General features: G+C 38.6%; 1 protein-coding gene across 2 annotated transcripts in view; it reads right to left on the bottom strand.

Annotated features, from left to right (window-relative positions):
• LOC126183655 (aspartate--tRNA ligase, cytoplasmic) overlaps positions 1 to 24,834 on the bottom strand; it is a 97,078-nt gene that overhangs the window by 15,632 nt on the left and 56,612 nt on the right. The window contains exons 6-13 of one of the 2 annotated variants that reach the window (XM_049925801.1): positions 24,310 to 24,447; positions 23,538 to 23,709; positions 22,535 to 22,682; positions 12,406 to 12,595; positions 10,588 to 10,668; positions 10,122 to 10,233; positions 9,576 to 9,756; positions 5,280 to 5,452 (exon numbers count right to left, since the gene is read on the bottom strand). In XM_049925801.1, the coding sequence (XP_049781758.1) occupies positions 9,593 to 9,756; positions 10,122 to 10,233; positions 10,588 to 10,668; positions 12,406 to 12,595; positions 22,535 to 22,682; positions 23,538 to 23,709; positions 24,310 to 24,447 (1,005 nt within the window). In that variant the 3' untranslated portion in view covers positions 5,280 to 5,452; positions 9,576 to 9,592. Of the gene's footprint in view, positions 1 to 5,279; positions 5,453 to 9,575; positions 9,757 to 10,121; positions 10,234 to 10,587; positions 10,669 to 12,405; positions 12,596 to 22,534; positions 22,683 to 23,537; positions 23,710 to 24,309; positions 24,448 to 24,834 lie in introns of those variants that run through there. The other variant, XM_049925800.1, reaches the window with a different exon arrangement.

Below are 24,834 nucleotides of genomic sequence, written 5' to 3'. Positions count from 1 at the left end.
CAAGGTCCGAGCAGGCACACGGGGGGTGGGGTTTACTAGTGAGTGACTGGGAGCTGCAACGTTAGGCGGGTGATGGAGCCCCTTATGGAAATAGCGGAAAGGTCGGGGAAGAAGGCCAGTGTTCACCCCGTCTGCTTGCTGGGGGGTCTCATCCGAGATGTGGAGGAGGCCCTGTCGGCGGCGATAGAGAGCACTGGGCACACCCGACTGCAACTTGTTGCTCACGTCGGCACCAATGGCTCCTGCCATCTAGGTTCAGAGGTCATCCTCAGTTCATACAGGCAGTTGACGGAGTTGGTGAAGGTGGAAAGCCACACTCGCGGGGTGGAATCTGAGCTACCTATTTGTAGTATCGTTCCCAGAACCGATTGCAGTTCTCTCTAGTTTGGAGCCAAGTGGAAGGCTTAAACCAGAGGCTCAGACAATTCTGTGGAGATCTGGGTGCAAATTTCTCGACCTCCGCTATCGGGTGGAGAAATGTAGGGTCCCCCTGAATAGGTCAGGCGTGCACTACACGCAGGAAGCGGCTACAAGGGTACAGCGGAGTACCTGTGGAGTGCACATATGGGTTTTTTAGGTTACAGAATTCCCTCCCTAGGCCCGACAAGATGCCTCCTGAGACGCGACAAGGTAGCAGTAGGCAAAACGCAACAAGGAATGACAATATTAATGTGGAATAAGTAAACTGCAGTAGCGTCTATAGAAAGGTCTCAGAACTGCTCTGATTAATAAACAGTCACAATGTCCACATAGTACTAGGGACGGAAAGTTGGCTGAAACCAGATGTAATGAAATTCTAAACTCAGATTGGAATGTATACCGCAGAAGACACACTGGACAGTGAAGGGGGAGGCGTGTTTATAGCGATAAAAAGTGCAATAGTATTGAAGGAAATTGACAGAGATCCGAAATGTGAAATAATTTGGGTGAGGGTCACGGTTAAAGCAGGCTCAAACATGGTAATTGGCTATCTCTATAGGTCCCCTGGCTCAGCAGCTGTTGTGGCAGAGCACCTGGAGGAAAATTTGGAAAATATTTTGAGTAGATTTCCCCACCATGTTATAGTTCTGGGTGGAGATTTTAATTTGCCGGATATAGACTGGGAGACTCAAACGTTTATAACGGGTGGCAGGGACAAAGAATCCAGTGAAATTTTTTAAAGTGCTTTATCTGAAAACTACCTTGAGCAGTTAAACAGAGAACCGACTCGTGGCGATAACATATGAGACCTTCTGGTGACAAACAGACCCGAACTATTTGAAACAGTTAACGCTGAACAGGGAATCAGCGATCATAAAGCGGTTACTGCATCAATGATTTCAGCTATAAATAGAAATATTAAAAAAGGTAGGAAGTTTTTTCCGTTTAGCAGAAGTGACAAAAAGCAGATTTCACAGTACTTGACAACTCAACACAAAAGTTTTGTCTCAAATACAGACAGTGTTGAGGATCAGTGGACAAAGTTCAAAACCATCATACAATATGCATTATATGAGTATGTGAACAGATAGCGTTGAGGATCAGTGAACAAAGTTCAAAACCATTGTACAATATGCATTAGATGAGTATGTGCCAAGCAAGATCGTAAGACATGGAAGAGAGCCACTGCGGTACAACAACCGAGTTAAAAAACTGCTGCGGAAGCAAAGGGAAATTCACAGCAAACATAAATATAGCCAAAGCCTTGCAGACAAACAAAAATTATGCGAAGCAAAATGTAGTGTGAGGAGGGCTATGCGACAGTTCTATGTACTGACTTGGCCGAAAATCTTAAGAAATTTTGGTCTTATGTCAAAGCGGAAGGTGGATCAAAACAAAATGTCCAGACACTCCGTAACCAAAATGGTACTGAAACAGTGGATGACAGACTAAAGGCCGAAATACTAAATGTCTTTTTCCAAAGCTGTTTCACAGAGGAAGACTGCACTGTAGTTCCTTCTCTAGGTTGTCGCCGCACAGATGACAAAATGGTAGATATCAAAATAGACGACAGAGGGATAGAGAAACAATTAAAATCACTCAAAAGAGGAAAGGCCGCTGGACGTGATGGGATACCAGTTTGATTTTACACATAGTATGCGAAGGAACTTGCCCCCCTTCCTGCAGCGGTGTACCGTAGGTCTCTAGAAGAGCGTAGCATTCCAAAGGATTAGAAAAGGGCACAGTTCATCCCTGTTTTCAAGGAGGGACTTCGAACAGATGTGCAGAACTATAGACCTATATCTCTAATGTCGATCAGTTGTAGAATTCTGGAACATGTGTTATGTTCGAGTATAATGACTTTTCTGGAGACTAGAAAGCTACTCTGTAGGAATCAGCAAGGGTTTCAAAAAAGACGATCATGTGAAACCCAGCTCATGCTATTCGTCCACGAGACTCAGAGGGCCATAGACACGGGTTCACAGGTAGATGCCGTGTTTCTTGACTTCCCCATGGCGTTCGATACAGTTCCCCACAGTCGTTTAATGAACAAAGTAAGAGCATATGGACTATCAGACCAATTGTGTGATTGGATTGAAGAGTTCCTAGAGAACAGAATGCAGCATGTCATTCTCAATGGATAGAAGTCTTCCGAAGTAAGAGTGATTTCAGGTGTGCCGCAGGGGAGTGTCGTAGGACTGTTGCTATTCACTATATGACCTTGTGGATAACATCGGAAGTTCACTGAGGCTTCTTGCGGATGATGCTGTGGTATATTGAGAGGTTGTAACAAAGGAAAATTGTACTGAAATGCAGGAGGATCTGCAGCGAATTGATGCATGGTGCAGGGTGGCAATTGAATCTCAATGTATACAAGTGTAACGTGCTGAGAATACATAGAAAGAACGATCCCTTATCATTTAGCTACAATATAGAAGGTCAGCAACTGGAAGCAGTTAATTCCACAAATTATCTGGGAGTACGCATAAGGAGTGATTTAAAATGGAAGTTGATCGTCGGTAAAGCAGATGCCAGACAGGTTCATTGGAAGAATCCTAAGGAAACGCAATCCGAAAACAAAGGAAGTAGGTTACAGTACACTTGTTCGCCCACTGCTTGAATACTGCTCACCAGTGTGGGCTCCGTACCAGATAGGGTTGATAGAAGAGAGAGAGAAGATCCAATGGAGAGCTGCCTCGCTCAGCGGCTAAGTCCGCTTCAAGGTCATGCGCCTATAAGGCGACACACACGCGCTTCGTTACAGGATCATTTAGTAATCGTGAAAGCGTTACGGAGATGATAGATAAACTCCAGTGGAAGACTCTGCAGGAGAGACGCTCAGTAGCTCGATATGGGCTTTTGTTGAAGTTTCGAGAACATACCTTCACCGAGGAGTCAAGCAGTATATTGCTCCCTCCTACGTATATCTCGCAAAGAGACCTTGAGGATAAAATCAGAGAGATTAGAGCCCACACAGAGGCATACCGACAATCCTTCTTTCCACGAACAATACGAGACTGGAATAGAAGGGAGAACCGATAGAGGTACTCAAGGTACCCTCCGCCACACACCATCAGGTGGCTTGCGGAGTATGGATGTAAATGTAGATGTTAGTAAATGCTGCCCTTGGATTGAGACTCTTGTTAGCTTCATTTCGTGCAAGTCTAATGCTGCAGCTATAGTAAATGCTACACAATTAATTTACTCTGAGTCCTAATTTTAAATAACTCTGTGGTTTGCAAATCGATACAACTACCAAACATGAAAGAAATGGCAAGTGAAAAAAAGAATTCTGAGAACTGACCTGGGATCAAACCTGAGATACTCTGGACTGTATTCCAGAATGCAACTACTGAGCCAGCACTAGATAATTATTAACTGAATTACATATGCTTGCTACTAGTTTTGTTCATCAACATGCATGCAGTTGTCATAGCAGTTTAACCACTTGTTTTGTAGATAAACATTTAATCTGAATGGTGAAGTTCCTGCTACTTGAGCTTCGGAAACATTCTGTAAGAGGTGTTCAATCATTACTGACTGCTGTCAAACTACGTGTACAAAACTTCTCACAGCAAAACTTTCTAATTCCTCTTTCTTATTACGTCATTAGAGTCTATAAAATGTTTTAAAATAATCATATTAATTGCAAATTGTCTCCAAGAAGATCACTTATTATCTGCATTCACTACTTACAAAGCTAACAATTTAGTTTACCTAACCTTATCAGATAAAAAAAAAAAAAAAAAAAAAAAAAAAAAAGTGTGTGTGTGTGTGTGTTATTCACATATTTATGTAACATTTTTGTGTTAATAATAACTTCTTTATTATTTACTTCCTTTGAACTCACATTTGTACGAAACAAAAGCATTGTTTTGTGAAGTCATTACATTGTGACTGATGATTGCAATTGAGTATCACTTGATCTGTGTCATTTCACCAGTCAGTTATGGCCAGAGTTCATGATCATATAACCTGAGATTAGTAGTTATACAATGTAATTTCCAAGTTCATCTTGATATGAGGTAATTTTCTGTGTAAATCTAAGGTCAACTGGTTTCACACGATTGGCCCCAAGAGCCTATGCTATGATCTGCACACTCACTCAACAATTAGTCTTCATAAGATGAACATGACACACATTTGGCCACTTTTGTTGGCTGATGGCCACACACAAAGGGATTCATCTTCCACCTCTTTGCTGCCAAACTTTAATATCTTTAACCACCTTGAAACTTAAATAATTTAGTACATATTGGCTAAACTACTGTAGAGTTTAGCACAGAACTTTAACACATATGGTTATTCACACATTTACTCCATCGTGTGTACTGACACAAGCAGGAAGTTTACATAAATATCAATAATGATGCTGCCAGAGCTCAGAGCAGACTGAGGTAAGCAGCACTGCAAAGCTATGAGTCCTCTTTATCTAACTTGGCCATTCTGACTATTTTCGAACCAATAGGGACACTGGAGAAAAACTGCATTACTTTTCAAACAAACCTTGTACAGTCAAACCTCCATATAAAGATTATCAATACAACGATAAACCCGGGTACAGTGATAATTTTATATGGCACTGGCTGAGGTCCTATATGTACTATGTTAATGACCCCTCATTACAATGATGAAGTAAATTTGGCAACACCCTGTTATAATGAAGACAAAATTGAGGTATTTACTATTTCCTACTTCTAAGAAGCTCACTATAGGGGTAAGTATTGTTTATTTAGCTACTAGACTTTCAGCGCTTTACTATGGAAACTTCACTACATACTACAGTACTGTATTTATTCTAGCAGTAAAGAGAAAAGCGTACAGCTGCAGGCGAGCTGTGCTGAGCGACAAACATCAAAGAGCTCCTTTGTTTGAACGAGTGTTTAGTTTGTCCATTTTTGAGCTTCAGTAGCACACAGAAGTGTTTTGTTGGGCTCACACATAGCTAATGTCCGTGATTTTTGCAATCTGAATATTTTTAGTTGATGTAAACACTTTGGACTTCACTAAGATTTGGACAATGGCTGGAACTCTGAAACAAATAAGGAGGTTCTCAAAGACATAGATAACAGAATGAAACAAGTAGACAAGGGGAGGAAGTATGGACTTGCACAACCAATGTTAGCTACATTACTTAAAAAATAAAAAACTGAAGAAAGTTTTGTAGATGGCAAATTTAACCCTCCAAGAAAAAGAATGAAGATGGCTGCGGCTGCTGCTGATGTGGACAGTGCTACACTGCAATGTTTTAATGATATGCATGTGCAGAATTTACCAATTAATGGTCCGCTGATATGTTAAAAAGCCTTAGAATTTCACAAAGTTGCTTGGTGATTCTAACTTTAAGGCAAGTAATGGATGGTTGCAAAGATTTAAGGAAAGTCATGGGATCATTTTAAAGTAATTTCAGGAGAAGAAAAATCAGCATCTTAAGGTGATGCAGAATTTTGGATGAAAAACACCATGTGTAAACTGTTAGAAAAAATACAGTCCTGAAAATTTGTACAACACAGACGAGAATGTGATTGTGAACTGATGGAAAAACGCAAGAATTTCCAAAAGTCAAGTCGTTGGTGAGAATATTGTGGTCGATGAAAAATGCAGGATGAAATTCAAAGTGACCTGGAGATTTATTCAGCAGTTACTGGTATAATGATAGATGTTTCAGCAGTTGAATACTTGTCAGTGGATTATGAAGTGTTCGTGTTTGAAGCACAAACCAACAAATCTATCTTCAAAGTGTTAAAGGGTAATTCGCCTGGTGAAGATTCCGATGATGACAGTGATGTTATAAGTGTGGCCCCCACTCTGATGGAGCTAATAGGTCAGTTGGAAACCATTCAGCAAGTAGCATCTTCAATCCCCAGTGTTTCAGCACAGCAAATGATTGCGTTAAAGGAGATAAAGACAATATTCACAAGAGAACCTTTAAGAAAAAAGAAACAAAGGAAAATAAGTGAATTTTTCTGCACACGAACTTAAGATATTTTACAGGTACAATATTAATAAATTAAGTAAACAAAATGTGTTTCATTATTTGTCTTTCAATGTTATTTTTCATCAGAAAAGTGCTACAGTAATGTACTTCGCAGCCACGAAAAAATGACTTCTTGCTCCAAGTCAAAATTAAAAAACCTCATTAGAATTATAACTCTGGTACAACGATTTAATTTTCATGGTTCCATGAAATTCTTTATACTGAGGTTTGAGTGTATATCAGAATTCTTTTGTGAAGTGTTACCTCACAGTGCTATTCCCTTCTCTTCTTCAGGGTCATTTAAAGATTAATATTTTGACACATTTTGTTGATGAACATATAGTTGTTCACTGCAGTGACAACACTACAAGCCAGCTAAACGGTAAGGAACAACAAAAGAAAACACCAGTAAGCAATATCCAAAAATACCCTGTTTGGATATCACTTTTTACAACAAAGAAACAAATCATTTTATGCCCTTTTATTCTGTTAACAGTTTACGACAGCACTCATCACACACTGTCAAAGTAAGCTGTCGACCCACAGTGTAATACAGATTTACAGTTAAAAAAAAAAAAAACACTTTTCATTTGTAAACAATGGTCAAAATAGTTGAGGAATTAGTTGGCAAAACGCACTTTATATAATCTCTTAATTCACTCTGCTATAAACAATAGTATGGGACACTATAGGATAACAGGGTGTCTATATGGACAAGGAAAAATTATTCCCGGATTTTTCCCGGATTTCCCGGTTGAAAATACGCTTTCTCCCAGGTGAAAACACACTTTTTCCATATTAAGTGACAGTATACTTTTTCTCGGCACTTATCAATCCTTTTATGGTTTATGGTTTTATACACTGGCGTAGAATTTCCCGGCACTTTAGAAAAAGAAACTCAGGGGAAAAAAACACTTTTGGAAAGATCTTTGATGTGCAGCAACATATACACTGCATATCTCCATGTTACGAAGGTATAAATTCGAATTCCACCAAACACCGCATGTTACTTTCCGAAGCATTAAAATCGAGATTGCGACTCTTTTGTAAGCCAGTCACAGTTCATGTCACCTGATCTCGCCAGCTGATGACAGCATTTGACACATGAGTTGGTCAGCCAATAGCAAGATCACTCTTAAGTAGCGCGAAGACACAAATAAGAAAAATTAATGGCTTAAATTAATGTACAATTGTTGCTACAAGAAAAGCAAAGCTATCACATATAATATTGGTCTCTAAGATTAATAAGCTGCACGAGAAGCTAAGCTCCCACATATATTGTTGATCTTTTTTGCGCGTCATACATCACATAAATGTGCCAGTAAAATTTTTTAATAACGATGTAAATGTCTGATCTTCGGCGCTCGAAATTCTTCATACGGTCGTCCCCAAAGAGTTGATTTTTAAATGACAGTCAAACGCTCTGTGATTTAAAAAATTCGTCGTACACTTTCTCACATAGATTATCTTACATAAAAAGAAATTTACTTTGAAAGTAACGCTTTTCAAAGCAATATTGGCAATATTTTTCTGTGACCTATTAGAAAGGTACGTTTCAGCAGTTGCCAGAGAGCGCCAGATAACAGGCGTCACTGCACTTGCGCAGCTACGATGACGCAGGAAGCCCGCATGTTCGTACGTGTGAAACATTAAAAGATCTTGCATTAAAACGAATCTAATGTAAAAAACTGTCACGTCACGCTCATTGGAGGCAATTTGTTGTTAAGAAGCACTGCACAGTCTTCCTAAAGCCTTTGACATGCTTTGCTGTTGGCAGATGCTTGTATGAGCACTGTGTTTTGTTGTTGTATATGGCGCATTTTCATTGCGACTTAAGTTTTATTTTCATTTTTTTTTTTTTTTTTTCTCTCGTTCATGTTTTGTGGCTGAGGTATTATTCTGCAGAAGCGGGATACAGTAAATTGATTTGTTAGAGTATTGGTTCTTACCACTTACCAGTCAAAATCATAAAAATTTAACTGAAAACTAAAACAATGAAAAATTCCCGGAACTCAAAAAGATTCCCGGGTTTTTCCCGGTTTCTCTCAGATGAAAAAATTCCTGGGTTTTTCCCAGATCTCCTGGTTGTCCCGGGTCGTAGACACCCTGGATAAACAATAATATACCAGAGCATATGAATGTAATACGCAGTAATTATTGTCTGTATGACTCAAGACATCAGTCATACTCTCGCCTTATGGCATGCAGCCCACAAAATGTGTTCTACGTGGAAAACTCTCTCAGTCATAAAAATTTCAAACCTTCTTGTCATCTATCTGCCATTCAACTGTTTCACATAAAGATCCGTGTAACCACCAAAGTTGATATATGTTCATCAGCCCACCATCACAATATTGGGATGGTTCATCATGAACACTGCTGCAGACATTCCTGACGGATATCCTGTATTCTGATATTCCTTGCAAGGCTCAATGTAATCAAGGAGTTGCATCCTGCCATCTATTACAACAAGCTACGCACAAGAGGGAATACTGTATTCTGATATTTCTTGCAAGGCTCAATGTAATCAAGGAGTTGCATCCTGCCATCTATTACAAGCTACGCACAAGAGGGAATCCTTAATTTTGACTGTGCCAATGCACAATGTTACACTAATTTACTTCATATACTTCTTTTCGTTTAAAAGCAAGCAAACAGTCATAAAAATCACTCCTTGGGAAACTCGAACTGCCTTTGCTATGTCACAATACTGCAGCACTATATTTCTATTATTGAACACTAGCACTGGACACCTACAGCTTCTGAGGTTGCAAAATTTGTGTGTTGCCTCACTCACCAGCAATGTATTCGACCGATGTGTCAAAGTGATGTAAGCTGCCCTTTTCTCCGCTCGCAGGAATACTATGTGGTCGTACTTCAAGCTGCCCCAAAACACATTAATCTCTGACCACGATGTATTAAAACATTGTCATGAATCCATTAACTGATCTTACCAGTGTACAGTAACTACTTCAGTTAGCAAAAACGTTGTACAGGATTCTTTACTTCTAAACTGCACTGCCGTGGTGTTTCGCTCCTCTTTGTATGTTTTTCAAAATTATCTCACCTTTATTAGTACAATCTTAACATATCCAGTAGGTACTTTAGTAGCGACATAAGAATGTGGAAATATAGAAAAATCTATAACATGGGGACACTTCAGACATTGTTTAATTACCTTCTATAACAGAGTCCTCATGGAGTTACTCTTTTTGGATCACGAGGGAACAATGATGTTTTACGAATATTATCCAAACCCAAGTACAACATCACAACTCTTTCCAATCCAATTCCACCTCCTGCATGTGGTGGGCATCCATAACGGAAAGAATCAATGTAAGGTTTGATCTTTTCAATATCTGAAAGAATATTGGAAAAGAAAAATATTAGGATTTCACCTGAATCTGCAGCACTATAGAAAAAAACACTGAAATGGAGTCTTCATTTTGTGGTTTTTATTTCATATGACAATGAAGTTTAACTAAGTTTCATAATACAATTATCCTGAGTACAGGGATTTAGAGATGTTTTACAGAGATAACTTATAACAATCACGGCAGACTGCAAAGAAGCAAAAATAAACAGTAGCAAAATATGGCACTTGTTACACAAGAAGACATGATCAATGGAGGCAGAAACTTAACAACTGGTTTTGCTCTGAACATCAAACAAAGTGATGAATAAACTGAATAAGTTTGTCCAACAGAAAATAATTACAACTTACCAACGCCAAGTAGTTTTGCCCTTTCAGTCAAAAATTCTGGGTCATGAATTCTCTGTGCACCAGAGAGTATTTCTTCGCCTCTCATGAACATATCATAAGAGTTTGACTTTTTCTGCAAGGAAAAACATTAACTTGTGAATAGATGACAGAAGAAAAGCAGTCACATGGAACCTGAAGATTAATAATTATTTAAGTAACAACACAAACTGAAACATATAGAACAAAATTTTAGCATTTAAATTGAGGGAATTTTTCCATCAAATTTGTAAGGATGGATTTACACAAATTCCCAGGAAACAGTATCAGAAAAGGTAAATCCTTTATTCTTGTTCAGAGAGCATAAGAGTTGTGCACACTCAACAAGTTTAAATACAGCTGCACAAAGACAGTGAAATATTTTAATCAAAATAAAAATTATACAAATCATCAGAATTAAAATTACTCAGATATAAACTGTAGAACTTACATTGTCTTTTGGATCGGGCATAGTGTAGAAGGGCCTCACTGCAAGAGGATATTTATCCAGAATATAAAAATCAGTGTCATACTGCAAAATAAAAACTTATGTTATATGCACTTATAGTGATTCAACAATATTTACACGTTTTTCAGAATGTTGCCTTTAAGAGTAATTAATATAAGATGTAGCATTTCTGGATAAGTAGAAAGATAAAATGCTCACTGATGCACAAACATTTTTAATCTGCATTTAAATTTTAATAATTGATGGACAGTAATGCATTAATATCACTGGAATGAGGTAATCAGCTGATCAAATCATCTTATACATGATGCCACTTACATTAAATGTAAACCAATGATGTACTGAAAATGTTGCTAAGTGATAATGTCAACAAAAAGTAAAAATCTACTTTAAAAAATAAAAGTGAAGCTTTCATCTGCCTACTGAATAAGTTCACACAGCCAGTTACAAGAGAACTTACTGTTTACATGGAACTCAAACCACAATGCAGGTTGTCTTCTTTCCCATCATATAAAAAATGTTACTGGAAGTGAAAGATACATTGTTTTCCAGTAAAACCCTATGATGTACTGAGATTTGAATGTAGAACCCTTGTATTTCTAGTAAGGAGTAGTATAAAAGCAATGAGATACTACTGAAAAAACTTTCTACATTTAATAAGGGGACACCTTCTGTTCAGAGAGATTAGCGGCCTTCCTTTTAAAAACAGTTCTTCTGCATGCCAGTTATGATAGGCAGTTCCAATCTACATGGCCATCTTCAGATCTATGCACTATTTACAATCTGTAAGTAATCTATGATGAAATTAAAATATATATGAAGTTCACAATTATTCAATGCAACTCAACTATTATTTTAATTTTCTATACTCTAATCTGGGTTAATTTAAACACCATACCCTTTTGCCTCCTGATATTTTGTGATAATTTCTTAGTGGAGTGCAGCAAATGATTAGTGCTGTCATGCTGTCATCTAAAGGCGGGCTTCAGTCTAAAGCCAAAAGTGGGGGGAAAAAAGTTCAATAGCAAAGAAATTGCTTGTTGTTTCTGGCTTCAGTCACAATTTTAACCTTTAAAAGTGCTTTAAACTAACAATTTTTAAATGATACATTGAATTGTTACAAAAGTCTCTGTGCTAAAGCAAATCTCCATGCAACAGAAATGCGACTTTTTTCATTACTAAGAAACTATTTGCCATACCATAAAAGTGTATGACTGTTAACCAAAATGCAATGCTAGGACAATTTTTGTCAAAACAGATCAACACAATGGCAGTGCACAAACAGTATACTATAGACCCGTTCATGCACTCAGTGAGATAATGGTACAAGACTGAAACAAACGAAATAAGACTGGTGCTACAAATTTGTGTACTTTTCAATACATTCAACTGGTGGTTGGCAACTTCAAAGTACAACCCATCTCATTCAACACAAGTCAAGAGAGAGAGTGAGTGAGTGAGTGAGTGAGTGTGTGTGTGTGTGTGAGAGAGAGAGAGAGAGAGAGAGAGAGAGAGAGAGAGAGAGAGAGAGAGAGAGAGAGAGAGAGAGAGGGGTGGGGGGTGGGGGGGAGAGAAGTTAAAATACAGAAGCAGAGGTAACTACAGAGGAATATGATGGTTAGAATTATTTTGCGTGAGCTAACTGAATAAAACAGAACTGATAAAATAACACACATATGAGAACAGATAAAAATACTATTTCATTTAAGATGCAAAAAATAATTTTCAATACATCTCACTTTTACAAAGGATGTGTATGCCTACAAATATGTTTTTGGAAATAATAGAATATAAACTTACTTTCGCCTTAACTAAGCGTCCCAGTAATTTCTCATTAGTAGTACTAAGATCATCCTCATCCCCCATTTCAACTCCTGCTTCACGTAACATCTTCACACCTTGACTAAATTCAAGTTTCAGAGGTGGATCAATAAAACGAAATGGTTCCACAGGAAACTGTTGTGCTACAGCAGCTATTTCATCAGCGTAACTATGAGAGATTGCAAACAATTAAATTAATGGTATGTAATTTTAAACTTATAAAAATATAGAAGTGGTACACACAGTTACAATTCCTTCTACACACAATTAGAGACAGCATTCAATTGAATGATACATGACTGATAAATAAAGTGTTTTGATTTAGGGTGCTACATATCTTGATTCTTTGTGTCTTAACTTCAGTAAATTAGAAAAAACACACGCACACACAAATATTATATATAGTTACTGACTGTCTTTTTTCATTTTTCGTCAACTGTTTAATTTCTGGTTGTAAGTTTCAAAAATATAAAGCATAATATTGCAACTCTTCAATTTTACACACGTGTCATACACGTGGTGCTTCATTGGTAAAACTTCTACACATAAGGATGGGCTCACATCACCAACAATGAGGTAAGCTTTCACAGAACAGAACTGTTTTCATTGTCGTCTAAAGTTCAAAGACTGGTTTGATGCAACCCTCCACACTGTGCAAGTCTCTTCGTCTCTGCACAACTATTGCAACTTATATCTACTTGAAACAGCAAGCTGTAGTCAAGCACCTCCCCTCCCCCATTTCTCTCCATTACCAAATAGATGAATACCTGATGCTTCATAACGTGCACCAACAACATCTCCTTTGTTTCAGTAATGTTGTCACACATTTCTTTTCTCCCAAATTGATTTGGTGCCACTTCATTAGTTATATGATCTACCAAGAAAATCTTAAATATTCTTCTGCAGCATCCTATTTCAAAATCTTCTAGTCTCTTCTTGCCAGAACTGTTTGTTTTCCTCTTTTCACTTTTGTTCAAGATTATGCTACAGACAAATACTTTCAGAAAAACTTAACAGTTTATATTAAATATCAACAAATTTCTCTTTATCAGGAATACTTTTCTTGATATTACTAGTCTGGAGTTTACATTATATCTATTTCAGCCACCATCAATTATTTTGCTGCCCAAATAGCAAAACTCATCTACTATTTAATGTCTCATTTCCTAACACAATTCCCTCAGGTTCGCCTGATTTAATTTGACTGCATTTCCTTCCCCTCTTTTACTTTTGTAGATATTTACATTATAACCTCTTTTTATGACACTATACATTTCTGCAGTGACACGGGCGCATACTTTCAAACGGCCGCCCATGCAGCAGCACTATATCGTCCACAGGGGGCACCTCAGACGTGTGCGCGTGTGTGTGTGTGTGTGCGTGTGTGTGTGTGTGTGAGAGAGAGAGAGATATCAGAGCCCATCATAGGCCCCAGTCTATTTAAAGCTAGCCGAACTACGATCGGCCTCAGTTCTCTATGTGTATTGCTCCAGCTATCTGTGTACGTATCGGTTCCTGCTGAATGGTCACAATTGCTAATGGTGTTACAGAGGACATTTTACGTAAGTTCGTCGAACGGCAAGAATCATTCGCCATGGTGTTATATCACCTATCACAGACAATCAAACTCAGATACTTCAATCATTGGCTTCTGTTTTGTCTAGCCGGCATGCTCCTCAGTCTGCATTGCCTGCTGTTTTGCCCTCCGCAGCCCCCAAAGTTTACCCGCCTCCCTTTTCTATGCACGATGAGTCTGTTGAGTAATGGAATGTATACAAGAAATAACTGCGACAACACTTTCAAGATTTTGGGATTACTGACACTATTCCATGCTGTGCCTTGCTCATTTCATGGATATCACCAAGAATGTATGAATGCCTAGATCAATTCACCCCTTTGCAGGATCTCGCTTTTTTAACATTTGATCAAATTTGTGAACTTCTTCCAAAATACTACAATAAGCACACCCATGTTAACGCATCCCGGTTTGAGTTCTACAACTGAAGGAAGCAACGACTTCAATCCCATCGAGCATGGGCCGCTGAATTCCATGGGTTAAGTTGTCACTGTCATTTTCTGTCCGATGTGCATAAACAGCTGTATGCTGATCAGGTGGTGAGAAATGCAATAATCCGTTTAGCTCTGGGTCGTGAGGCGCGAGAGTGTGCCCTCCATTGTGAAAATCCATACCTTTCCGAGTTTTTAGCTACTGCACAGCTGTCTGAGGTTTTGCGAGCTATGGATAACCAAACTGAGTCATGGTGTGAGGTATCAGCAATCCACCCCTCTCTTCCACACCAAGCTTCAGATAGTTCGCAGGTGGAAGATATGGTTCAGTCTGCACACGATCACAGTGTCAAGGCGGCCAGCCTTGCTGCCAGCAGCAGCCGCACCAACAATGAAAACAGGCCAGTAAACAGCATACAAGTGGATATAGGAGCTGTGATAACCTTGTTAAACTCGCAAACTTATATGGACTCCGACTCCCCTCCGCTTCTCCCTGTGGCACAAAAGTTAGTACAAGGGCTGTTCAAAAAGTAAGTTGACTTTTCAAATTGAACGAGCAATGTGGATTCGATTATCGATGTTTTTTTTAATGTTGGTACACATGTCCCAAACATTCGATCACAGTTTCAAGTGTACAGTAAACTTCATTTGTTTTTGACAGATGGAAAGGTTAACGTGTTTTAATGTGCTTGGCGAAGAATTTGCATCAAATTTTGTGTGAAAAATGAAATCAGTGCTGTAAAACACTTGAAATGTTGACAGTGGCATATGGTGAGTCTGCTCTAAGTTAAAAAAAAAATTTACAAGTGGTACAAGCTCTTCAAAGATGGCCAAGAAGGCGCTAATGACGAACCTCGCTCTGGATGCCCCAGCACATCAACAACAGATGATAACGTCAAAGCTGTGAAGAAAATTGTTTTGGAAAATCATTGAATTACCATAAGAGACATTGCTGAGGATGTTGGCATATCGATTGCCTCGTTTCATGCAATTTTCTCGGATGTTTGGGCACGAGATGTGTGTCAGCGAAGTTTGATCCAAAACTTCTCAACTTTGATTAGAAGAGCCGTTACATGAGCATCCTCGCTGAGGAGCTCTTGAATGACATCAATGTTCCTGATGTGCTCAAAATGGTCATAACTGGTGACAAAACATGAATTTACGGTTATGATATCAAAACCAAAGCCCAGTTGTCCCAATGGAAACATCTCAGATAGCCAAGACCGAAAAAAGCACACCAAGATCGATCAAACGTCAAAGTTTTGCTCACTGTTTTTTTTTTCCCATTACTGTGGTGTATTGCACCATGAATTTTTGCCTCAAGGTTGTACAGACAATAAAAGGAGTATTACATTGACATTATGAGCCATTTGCGAGAAGCTATACGCGAAAAACATCTGGAGTTGTGGAAAAACAATTCATGGGTTTTGCATCACAACAATGCACCTGCTCATTCATCGTTGCTTGTGAGAGATTTTTTGGACAAAAACAACACAACAATCATGCCTCAGCCACCATATTCACCGGATTTGGCCCTCTGCAACTTTTTCCTGTTCCCAAAACTAAATAGACCTATGAAAGGATGAAGATTTTCAACAACTGAGGAAATAAAAAACTGCATTGCTGGAAGTACTCGAGGCTGTATCAAAAAGTGCTTATGAGAAGTGCTTTGAGGATTGGAAAAGTGTTGGCACAAGTGTATTGTCTTTGAAAGGGATAACATGAATATTGATGAATAAATGAATACTTTTTCATAAAAATATGAAGTCACCTTACTTTTTGAATACACCTTGTATATTACAATAAAAAGAGCATTCCTAGTCTTGGGCAGTTTTCTGCCTTATTGACCAACAAGTCAGTAGTCTGGTCACTTACATTTCTTATTGTAGATAATGCGCATACAGAGAATCCTTGTGGATTAGATGCTTTTAAGTTGTTTGGTTTTACCATTTCAGATGAAATGAATTTAATGTCTGAACAAGTGCTGTACACCCAGTTAGATGCACCATGTTTTGAGTTTTCCTCTTCGTTCTCTCCTGGATTGGGGTGTGCTAACAATTTTCAAGCGCGCATTACCATGAAGCCTTCTGCTCGGCCTCGTTTTCTTTGGGCCCGTCTGATTTCAGTGGCACTAAGAGAACGAGTCAAATATGAATCAGATCACCTCTCGCAATCTGGCATTGTTCATCTTATTGCATCAAGTGATGATCTACCCCTTTAGTTATAGTAAAGAAACCGTTGGGACGGTTTCACTGCTGTGGCGATTTTAAAGTTTCTGTGAACTCACAAGCTATAGTGGATACATACCAGATACTGTGTCCGGATGAACTCTTTGAGAAGTTATCCAGTGGTCAATATTTCTCTAAAAACTGACTTGTCAGATGCCTATTTACAACTCCCTTTAGATAAAAAGTCACAACATATGTTAGTCGTCAGTACCCCTTTTGGCCTGTACCAATACTTGTGGTTGCCTTTTTTGGAACAACTTTCAGTGTCTGTGCCAGGTTGTGCAAACTATTTGGATGATACTGTAGTTTTCAGTGCCTCCACTGAGGAACATTTACAAAATCTCTGTAGTCTTATTTTCTGTCTTCCAAGTGGCCGTGTTGCAGTGCAATTTAGAGAAATGTCAATGTTTTCAACCTTCTATTGTTTATCTTGGGTTTGAAGTCTCTCATGAGGGTCTCAAACCCCTGCATCAATGTTTCCAATATTGTGTCACTTTCACGTCCTACTTTACCCAAGGATCTTCCGTTTTTTTCTAGGCAAAGTCAACTACTACCATAAATTTTTTCCTGGAGCACCAACAATCGTGCAGCTCTTATTACATGCATTGCTGTGCAAAGGGACTCAGTTTCACTGGTCAATGGCTTGTCAAACTGCGTTTTGCACCCTTACGACCATGTTGATGTCTGTGCCCTGCATAGTGACGTACCACCTGGTCACCGATCACAAACCATTAGTTTCCTTAATCAGACCTTCTGTGTCATTACCAGATAAAGCAACATATCACATTCAACATTGGGCTATTTTCATTTCACATTACGAGATTCATTTCCACTCTACAAATCAACATGCAAATGCTGATGCTTTGCCCCACCTGCCGGTTGATCTGCACCCAAGATTTGATGTGTTGGAATGGCTTTGTTCCCACAGTGACGTCACCGCAGAGCAGCCAGTTGATGGTTTTCCTGTAACTAGCACACGGATCCCATTTTGCAGAAGATCATAACAATTGTACAACACGGATGGCTGGATTCCCCACCTTCTCATGTGTCTGACCCCTCCATAATTACTACATCTTTCAACACTGATTCTCTGTCGTGGATGGTGTTCTGCTTTTAGACATGGATCACGCGGCCACTAGAGTAGTGATTCCCTCAATGCATTGTTCAGAGGTTCTCCATTTATTACACGCAGATCATTGGGGTGTATCACACACAAAAGCATTCGTCCATCGACACGTGTTTTGGACTGGCTCGGATGGTGACATTACCCACCTGGTTGTCTCCTGTTCACAGTGTGCGACACACCTAGCAGCTCCCCAGGTGTCACTGCCTCCTTGGTTGATGCCATTGCATGCACGGGACAATATACACGTGGATTTCACTGCCCCCATTCTTAACACTTATTGGCTGTTGGCTGTTGACCGTTGAAGCATATTCTCATTTTCAATATGACATTCATCGTGTTTCCACATCCACAACTGCTGCTGTCCCAGCCTCATCCAAATTCGTTTCACGCGAAGGCTTGCCCACAAAATAAATGTCCGTAAAGGGTCCACAATTTTCATCGCAAGAGTTTGCGGCATTTTGTCATTCCCATGGTATTTGTCACATCCTCACCCTGGCATTCCATCCACAATCTAATGGTGAGGTGGAACGCCTAGTGCGAACATTCAAAACTGAAATGAAAAAGTATGTTGCCAACTCTTCGTCCCACATTGCCTTAAGTCAGTTTCTCTCCTTGCTCCATTTCACACCATTCAGCGAGAAGAGACTGGTGCAGTTACTTCACACGTGTCAACTGCTACACTTCCTGCGCTCTCAATCCGGACATCAAACTGTGCAATCGCTGCACCTCTTGCAGATGGGTCTTGCTGCCTGGGTATACAGTTTCGGACATCATTTTAAATGGATTTGAGCTGTCATCGCCAAATGCTCGGCGCAGCACCTCTGTGACATCAGCATGGAGGACGACTTCTGCTCGAGGCACCATGATCAGTTTCAACTTTGCTTGGACGGCTGGGCACCCCCTTATGTCACACCATCACCTCCGAGGTGATCCACATTGGGCATCAGATCACTTGCAACTGCTGGTTCCCCACTTCTGTGCACGCAATGGCATTCATCCTCTGTGGCCAGCAGTTCCTCTACTGCTTCTGACACCATCGTCAGGGATTCCGTCACCTGTTCCTGAGCAGCAGCTGATACCAGTATCATTAACACCGCATGCACCAGCACCGGAGCCAATGTACGATGTCAACATGGAAAAAATCCACAATGTCGCTGGTGTTGCTGTATGGTTTGACACAGGAAGGTGGGCACAGAATCCGTTCACACCCGAAGCACTCCAAACCATAGTACACTCCCATTGCGGCGCGACCCCTTAGCCAGAGCCCAGTGGACACAGAGGACAGCACGGACATTCTCAAGAATCCGTGATCTCCTTAAGAGAGGAGGGATGCAGCAGTGACACGTGTGCATCCTTTCAAAATGACGCGTGTGCGGCAGTGCTATGTCACCCACACTCTTTCTCCCTCTCAACTATCAGCCCCCTTTCATGTACATCAACTATTATAACTGCTGTCTGGTTTCTGTAAAAGTTTGAGATAATATTTCAATTCCTGCATTTTATCACTGCTACGTTCAGTATTTCAAAAAGGGCAATTCCATCAACATTATTCTAAGTCTAAAAATGCTATAAATATAATTTTGTCTTTCTTCAGTCTATCTTCTATGTCATAACTGCAGTACTGCCTCACGTGTTCCTCCTTTTCACATGAAACCATACCGATATTCACTGAGGTTGGCTTTGATTGGTCTTTCCATTTTCTTGTAAACAGTCTGTGTCAGTATTTCACAATTATGCCTTATTAAACATCTTGGCAGATTAAAACTGTGTGCCGGACCAAGACTCTAACTCTGGACCTTTGCCTTTCGCGGGCAAGTGCTCTACCAACTGAGCTACCCAAGCATGACTCACGCCCCATCCTCACAGCTTTACTTCTGCCAGTAGAGCATTTGCCCGCGAAAGGCAAAGGTCCCGAGTTCGAGTCTCAGTCCGGCACACAGTTTTCATCTGCCAGGAAGTTTCATATCAGCGCACACTCCGCTGCAGAGTGAAAATCTCATTCCATGCCTTATTAAATTGGTAGTTCTGTAATTATCACACCTGTCAGCACCAACCTTCTCTGAAACTGAAATTAATACATTCATCATCTTCTTTCAGTCTTTGGGTATTTGCAACTGTCTCAAGTATCTTGCATGCTGGGTGGAATAGTTTTCCCATGATACGTTCCCTCAAGGATCTTAATAGTTATCAGGGAATGTGGTTCACCCCAAATGCCTTGTTTTGATTAAGGTCTTTCACAGCCTCATTAAGTTCTTCTTGCAGTGTCAGCTCCACCATCTCAATTTCATACACTTCCTCTGCTCTTCAAGTTTGTTTCCTTTGTATAGTTCTTCTATGTATTCCTCTCTCTTTTCTGCCTTGCCTTCTTTGCTTAACATGAGTTTCCCACCTTAGTTTTTAATATCTGTACAGCTGCTTCTGTTTTCTACAAAGGTTTCCTTACTTCTCCTGTGGGTGACATCTTTCTTTCCCATCGTCATGCACGCTTCCACAGCTTTGCTTTTCTGCTCTAGCAGTTTCTGCTTTGCTATTTTACTCTTCCCATCAATCTCAATTTTTAGACACATATATTCCCTTTTGCCTGCTCAGCTTCTTGTGTTTTTACATTTTCTCCTATCATCCATTAAATTCGGTATCTTGAGTGTTATCCAAGAATACCTATTCAACCTTGTCTTTTTGCCTAGTTGTTCCTCTGCTGTTTGCAGTATATCCTCACTCAAATCTGACAATTTTTGCTCTTTAGTGTTCTTTCCCCAGTTTCAATCAATAGTTACTTAATCATCTGTTGTACTTCTCAACAACATCTGGTTTTTTTTTTCAGTTTATCCAGGTCCCAGCTCCTTCATATCTTACCTTTCTGCAATTTCTTCAGTTTTAATCTACAGTCCATAATTAATAAATTATGGTCACAGTTCACATCTGCCCCTGGAAATGTTCTGCAATTTAAAATCTGGTTTTGAAATTTGTCTTACCTTTACGTAATATATTTGAGGCCATCTTATGTCTCTTCCACATACAAAACATTATTTCGTGATTCTTAAATCTAATTATGCTCCATTCAGTTTATACCAGGTGGTGTCCCAATTTCACTCCTTTGCCTCAGTCTGCTTTCTTCTATTCTCCCTTTATTCCTTTTCCTACTATTGAGTTCCAGCCTTCAATCACTATTAAATTTTCTTCTCCCTTAAAAATCTGAATAATTTCTTTTCCTTAGTCATACCCTTTTTCAATCAGTGGGAATGTAAACTTATACTATTGTTGTTTTTTTCTTTTTCTGGAGCCATAGTCATGTAAAATTTTCAAAGATATTTCTGCCATTTGACGGTAAATAAGATGTTTATTTCACTATCTAGATTTTGGCCTTAGGCTATCTTCAAGTGTTACAGTTTCAAATATTGTCCAACATGTGTGAAATCATCAGACAATTTTTGACACTGGACACCTGAAAATGATTTAAGGCTGAAATAAAGATAGTGGAATAAACACATTGAATACAGTCAAATTGCGGAAATATCTTTTCAAAAATTATAATATTGTGGTGAATGTTGCCTTTGTACCTATCATGGCTGTGATAATGCAGTCACACTGCTGTTCATAGCAGCTCACATGCAACCCTATTTTCTCATTAATTATTATTTAATTGTTTCTACATTACTCCTGTTTAATGTTGAGTTGATGATCTTGTACCCACTTGATCATAAGTCCCATTCTTCTGTCACCGCATTTCACAAATGTCCACTATATCTAGCTTCAACTTGCCAATGTGTCTTTTCAAATTCTCTATTCTACCAACAAAATTAAGGGCACCAACATTCCATGTTCAGACTCCTAAACACCAGTTTTGTTTTTCCCAATGATAACATCCTACAGAGTAGTTCCTGGTTAGAGAACTGAATGGGGGACTATTTTACTTCTGGAATTTTCCAAATGGACGCCATCATTATTTAACCATACAATAGAACTGTGTGCCCTTGGCAATGCTATCATCCATTCACAGTACCAACATAGCAAGGCCATACTGACAAGGCTAGATCAGTCAGTCACAATAGAGAAGGAAATTGGCTGAATTCTTTCCAAAAGAACGATTCCAGCATTTACCTTGACCAATTTAGGAAAATCTAAATACTGGGCACCGGAAATGATATGACTTGTTTTCGATTGTGTTAGAAATCATCCTGAGATCATAAAATATTGTTACAGAGTGTAACACACCACATGTTGTAAAATCAGTTAGACTAAGTACTTAGTTTTACAATATATGATGCATTCCACACTGTAACCATATTTTATGACCTGAAAATTATACCTCACACAAGTGGAACAGGTCACATTATTTTATAAACACACTATACAGACACACACATGTTATACTGTAGGTAACTAAATATATAGTATATGAAAACTAAATTAAATTGCCAATAATAATTGTAAAAAATTAGTGATCTCTACTTAATGTACAGTATCCTCTTGAGATTTTTTGAAATGGAAAAAAGAAATTAGCACTGCCATCAATGGCCTTGTGCTTTCCAGAATAGCACAGGCACTTACTATACAATTACAATGTTCAATTTATCAGTGAGGGGATTGTCTCAAATTTGACCACAGTTTTAGATACCATACCTGTTGAAGCAGCAAGTAATGTGAAAACTTTAGCACTATAGCCACACAAATGGATAATACCAATGTTATACAGAAACATTAACATTGTTATAAACAACTACATATATCCCTTCAATAGTTGACTTACTTGTCACGTAGACCCTTGAAGATCTGTGTGAAAGTGTTCCCAATAGTGTCTATCACTTCATGGTAGTGGTATTTAAAAGCCATTTCTAAATCAAGTCCAACAAATTCTGTTAAATGGCGATGAGTATTACTGTCTTCAGCACGAAAAACTGTAACAAAGATTTCAGTATGACCAGTTAATATTTTATTTATTTATTTATTTATTTATTTATTTTTGGGGGGGGGGGGGGGGGGAGGGGTAATGGGGATGGAAGCTCGTTTTCTGAAGACAACATAATAAGACCATTATATTAGTTCATTAACTGCAAGCAGACCTGTAGCATAGTTTGAAAACTATTTTCTTTCAACTACAAGCAGTCAAACAAATTTGGAAAGAAGTGATGAAAACAGACTAACATGACTGTTGATTCTGCTTTGATCAGTCTGTCCAGTACACTTTCCTAATGATTAATATCTCTGTCTTACAACTGAAACCCATATTTTATTTGAAAACTCTTCCAAAATAACTTCTTGCTGTCATATATTATACATTATCATACCAAATATTATCTTCTTTGGCAAACAGCAGATTACATGACTCTGCCGATAGTCTCATTCATATAAAATACATAAAGAGACATGCATTACATGAAAGTTATGTAAGAATATAATGACTTTTTCAGTTGTCAAACCTACAGGCTGATTTTCTATATCCTCTGCTAATGAAGAAAGTATGCCTTTATTTTGAAAAAGTATGTGAATTAACGTAAGACAGTCAGATACAAAGAGACCCAAACATTAGGGGATGTTTATATTTTACACACAAAAAAAGTGCTGCTAGATTTGAATATCAGTATTCCAACCAGAGATCTTTAGGTTGCTACCTTGATTCTTTACACAGCTACATCACCAAGCTACTCATAAGTAACATTAAGTATAACATTTTAAATACTAACTGTGGCTAGTTCTTGACAAGATGTTGAGAATTTAACATGATAAAATGTAACAACACAACTACATCTCACCTGCTCCCACAGTGTACACCCTGTCAAAATCCGCTGCAATAGCCATCTGTTTGTAAAGTTGAGGGCTCTGCGCTAAGTAAGCTGAGCTTTTAAAATATGAAACAGTAAAAACATTAGCACCACCCTCACTTGCAGCTGGAATTATTTTTGGCGTATGTATCTCAACAAACCCCTGCAAACAAAGACAAAATTTATCAAAAATGTCCAGCTGCAATGAATGCACTCATTTACAAAAGCCAAAATTATTTCCACACGAAACATCTTTCATAAATTACCACACTCATTTGCATTACCAAATTTACAGGCTGAGCTTCATGAACTGTAATCCTGATTATTCTAATTCCAAAAGTCTCGAACATATTATACATCAATGACAGCTACTCACACTCAAGGCAGCAAGTTTACTTGCCTATAGTGTTTCAGTAGTCTGAAACCTTATCAATCTAAAGTAAACTTGTTTGTTTCATGAATACCTTTGACATTTGTTTCTTAGCAAAATACTCTTTGCTATACGGTTCATGGTATTATTTTTCTAAGAACAGTGTAATTTTAGCACATTCGTATACAATTAATAAAGGACGCAGGAATCTGCTAGACATCCTTTTCTCTACAGACACTGAGTAGTTTCCATGAATTTTCACATTACTTTTTGCTTTGTCAGTTTTATTGGAAATTTACATACCTAATTTTCCTTCACATTATACTATATAGTTCCTTTAACAGTAAAGTTCACTACTTATACTTGTACAACAAAAGGCACTGTTCAATATACCTGGTTGAATAAAAGGTCCCTGAACAGTTTACATACACCTGCTTCCAATCTAAAAATAGCCTGGTTTGCTGGAGTTCGTAGATCCAATACCCTGTTATCTAAGCGAGTATCTTGATTAACTCTAATATTCAGGCCTTCCTGTGGAAACAAAAGAGAATATTTCATATAGAGGAGATAAATAAATGACAAACTATTGACAAAATTCTGAAACCTTTAACACAAGGAACTACTAAAAAAAGATTTTACAAATCCTTTCAAGTTTCACTGGTCATTTACAGAACTCCAAAGAAATTCCAGATTATTTAGCAATAAGAAATTTATGCAGCCTCAAATTTTATTTCGAAACATAAATAGAAACAGTCCAGTTATTTGTCAAAGGAGGTAAAAACCAAGAATGAATAATATTATCATAATGGTAAGAAATCCTGGATTGGAAAAAGGCAATAGAATGAATGAACTGATTTGTTTATATGTGTGTATAAATTAACCCAAGAAACTTCATAAAACATGTTCAGCACTAATAAA

Source organism: Schistocerca cancellata, chromosome 4, assembly GCF_023864275.1.
Source record: "Schistocerca cancellata isolate TAMUIC-IGC-003103 chromosome 4, iqSchCanc2.1, whole genome shotgun sequence".
Taxonomy (NCBI): Eukaryota; Metazoa; Arthropoda; class Insecta; order Orthoptera; family Acrididae; genus Schistocerca; species Schistocerca cancellata.
This window is presented reverse-complemented; position numbering and strand designations above follow the sequence as displayed.